Genomic DNA, 3623 nt, shown 5'->3' with positions numbered 1-3623 from the left:
TCTCTCTCTCTCTCTCTCTCTCTCTCTCTCTCTCTCTCTCTCTCTCTCAGATTTCATTTATTTATTTATTCAGTTTTGAGCCCGGGCTTATCTAGCTCTCAGAGTCTGTCCTAGAACTCAGTGTGTAGACCAGGCTGGCCTCGAACTCACAGAGATCCGCCTGCTTCTGCCTCCCAAGTGCTGAAACTAAAGACATGTGCCCCACTGCCTGGCTACTTTTTATGAGTATTTTGCCTGCCTGTGAGTATGCATACCCCATGTGTGTCTGGCCAGAAGAGAGTGTCAGGTCCCCTGGAATTGGAATCATGAATGCTTGTGAGCTACTGTATGGGTGCTGAGAGCTGAACCCTGGTGCTCTGCAGGAGCAAGAAATGCTCTTACCCACTGAGCTGTCTCTCCAGCTCCCCTCTTATATGACAGTGTCCTTCATCACACACAAGCTTTTTATTTTAACTATTTATTCTTTTGGTACTGGCACTTTGGATTTGTTGAAGAAATCCTGTTGAGTATGGCCACAAATTACCTATAGTCTAGGCCCCTGAGAGATGGTGACAGCAGGGACATTGTGAGTTAAAGGCCAGCTCAGGTGCACAGAAAGTTAAAGGACACTAGATAAAATAAAACTTATGTCAAAGAAAACCGAAACACCGGAGGGCTAGGCTGGAGCGCGTGCCTAGCATTTGCAAAGTCCCTGGGCGCCATCCCCAGTACCACCCCTACTGCTTGCACCCAAGTCTCTGTTTATTATGAAGATTCTGAAGATGTCCTGTATTTCCTGAGTTTGGCTCTTATGCCTTAGTCTGTTTCCATGGAACATTTGCATACACTGTAAGGAAGGGATTCAGGGTCTCTCCAGCCCATGTGTTGAAGATCATTCTTGATGAATTCAGTCATTTTAGTGTCTGGCTGGAAGTCAGCCCTGCAAGTGTAAGACTTCCTTCTTTACAGTCCTGCCGCACTGTTCCCTGGCCGTGTTGGTGTGTCCCTGGGTGCTGGACCTCCCCACTTCTAGCCATCACATAGTACCTTATTTCGTAGAAAGAAATACTATAATTTATATAACAGGCCTTCACTGATGGATATTTGGGGACACTAGCAATTTCTTGCTGTTATTGAGTTATTGGAGTTCCAGGGGACAATTGCAGGGGTGTTCATTTACTGAGGGGAAACACATCAAATGCCTTGTCTGTGCCAGGCACTTCTAGGCCAATCAGTGGGCATGTGGCTAACAGAAGGAAAAGGGCCTGCAAGGTGGCTCAGCAGGTAAAGTCATCCGCTGCAAAGGCTGATGGGAGTCCGTCAGCCTTTGCGCCTGCTCTGTGACGGGCACACAGCTGTACATGTACAGATATGCACACACACAAAATAAGTAAAAGACTTATTCCATGAGGTGGAACCCATACCCTTCACTGCTTGGGTGACCAAGAACCTGAGACTAGGTAGCCCAGGGACCTAGAGCAAAGCAAATACTACTGTTCTTTAAAAAAAGACGATTCCTAATGACATTCTGCTATACTCATGGGTCAGTGCCCTGCTCAGCCATCATCAGAGAAGCTTCCTCCAGCAGCAGATGGGAACAAATACAGAGACCCACAGCCAGACATGCAGAGAGTGAGAGACCTTGGGACACTCAGCCTTAGCTAAATGGAATGTCTTCATTGTATCCCTCCCCCCAGGGCTTGGGGAACCCCACCAGTAGCAGTAAGAGCCAGAGGATAGACGACACCAAGAAAACAAGGCCCTCTGGATCAGCGTGAGCTCACAGAGCGAGGCAGCGTGCCCAGGGCCTGCAATGGTCTGCAAGGGCCTGCACCAGGTACTCAGTGTATAGATTATGGAATGCGCGAAACAATCCCCCATCAGTTTGGATTTAAAGAGGTATTGATTTTAGGGGTAAAATTTACAAAACACCAACCATCAGGAAAGGAGTCTAGTTGCTGGAGCAAGAGCTGGAACCAAGAGAGCTAGCCAAGGCTTGCCACTCTTCATTAAAGAACCCCCCCGTTGGGTTGTTTTTCCGCCGCTATTGGCTGAAGGAGCAGAAGGCGCTTGCTCTCGCAGCAATTACGGCTTCCATATTAGTGATTCTATGGGATTGTTGGGTGTACGAGTGAGTGTCTCTGATTCTTGTGCCTTCTTTTGGGCCCTTTTCCTTCTGTTTGTCTTGTCCAACTTTTATTTAATAGTTTTGTTATATTGTATTTTATCTTGTTATATTTTATTATTATCCCTTAGAAACATTTTCTTTCCTAATGAGAGACAGAAAGGAAGTGAATCCACGTAAGAGGGGAGGTGGGAAGGAACTGGGCGGAGTAGAAGAAGGGGAAGCCTGTAATCAGGATATATTATGTAAAAAAAAAATCTATTTTCAATAGGAAAAAAAGTGTAAGAAAAGAAAGTACAGAGGACAGTTTAAACTCAGGATGATCACTGAGAAGACAACAGGGAATCTGGAGTTTTCTCTGAAGTGTTATCCTTTGGACTACAGCCCCCATAATGAGAAATGAGACAGACGGCTGTTCCAGGCTCAGGGAAAGTCCAAAGGCCTTGGGGTGGGGACGCCCTCGATGTGCTCACTGAGTGGAAAGAAACCAGTGTCCCAGGAAGAGCGGCTAAGGCCTGAGGATGATGGGCGGGGTTCCAGGGGCCCAGCTGGTCTAGCTTAGAAGGATTTGAGTTCTAGTCCTTCTGTGAGGGGAGTTGCTGGAGGGTGGGTAAGAGGAGGGGAGATTCGATATGGTTTATGTCCTTAAAGGAAGATAGCTGTGACTCTTTGCGTTCAGAGTTCTCTGAAGTGAAGGGACTGGGCCAGCAGGTGTGGACATTTGAAATGTTCCCACCTTATTGCCAGCTTGTTGCTAACAGCCTCTCCACATGATTGCTCTGGGTTTCTGCCGGCGTGGCCATCTTCAGCATCATGCAGGTACCCCGACCACCCTCATGCCCTCCACTCTGCTTTCCCCGCAGGACTGTCCTTGCTGTTCCTGCGCAGTAACTCTGGCTGCACAGCAGACCCCTCGAGTAACACGGGCTCCCCTGAAACATGGCAGACGAAGAGCTCATCTTCCGCCTGGAAGGTGTTGACCGTGGCGGGTCCTCCCGAGCCGGCCACAATGGGGAGTCTGACACAGACAGTGACGATGATGAGGACTACTTCATCTGCCCCATCACTGATGACCGCATGTCCAACCAGAATGTCAGCTCCAAGGCCCAGAACTACAGCAACCGAGTGAAACCAGAGTGTAGCTCCATAGGGTCACCGGCCAGTTCCTTCCACTTCAAGGTGAGTGGCCACCTGTTCTGCGCCTGTGTCCAGCTCACCTATTATGAGGGATGGGGAGCTGGGGTCTCTAACTGATGTCATAATCGTCTTCAAACCCCGGCAGTGCATCTCATTCCGTGGACATTATACCTGTGTGCATGAATCTGGTGAGCTTATTAATAGCTTAGGGACAGCATCTCAGCATTCAAGAAAGAATGGAGCAGGGTACAGTGAAAAACATGGAAGAGCGTTAGGAAGTATAAGGATCTTTTTTTTTTTTTTTGGTTTTTCGAGACAGGGTTTCTCTGTGGCTTTGGAGCCTATCCTGGAACTAGCTCTGTAGACCAGGCTGGTCTCGAAC

General features: G+C 48.2%; 1 protein-coding gene across 1 annotated transcript in view; it reads left to right on the top strand.

Moving 5' to 3' along the window:
• Eef2k (eukaryotic elongation factor 2 kinase) overlaps positions 1-3623 on the top strand; it is a 60426-nt gene that overhangs the window by 11129 nt on the left and 45674 nt on the right. The window contains exon 2 of the mRNA XM_026781149.1: positions 2968-3283. Within this exon, the coding sequence (XP_026636950.1) occupies positions 3044-3283 (240 nt within the window). The 5' untranslated portion in view covers positions 2968-3043. The remainder of the gene's footprint in view (positions 1-2967; positions 3284-3623) is intronic.

Source organism: Microtus ochrogaster, chromosome 8, assembly GCF_000317375.1.
Source record: "Microtus ochrogaster isolate Prairie Vole_2 chromosome 8, MicOch1.0, whole genome shotgun sequence".
Lineage (NCBI taxonomy): Eukaryota > Metazoa > Chordata > Mammalia > Rodentia > Cricetidae > Microtus > Microtus ochrogaster.
This window is presented reverse-complemented; position numbering and strand designations above follow the sequence as displayed.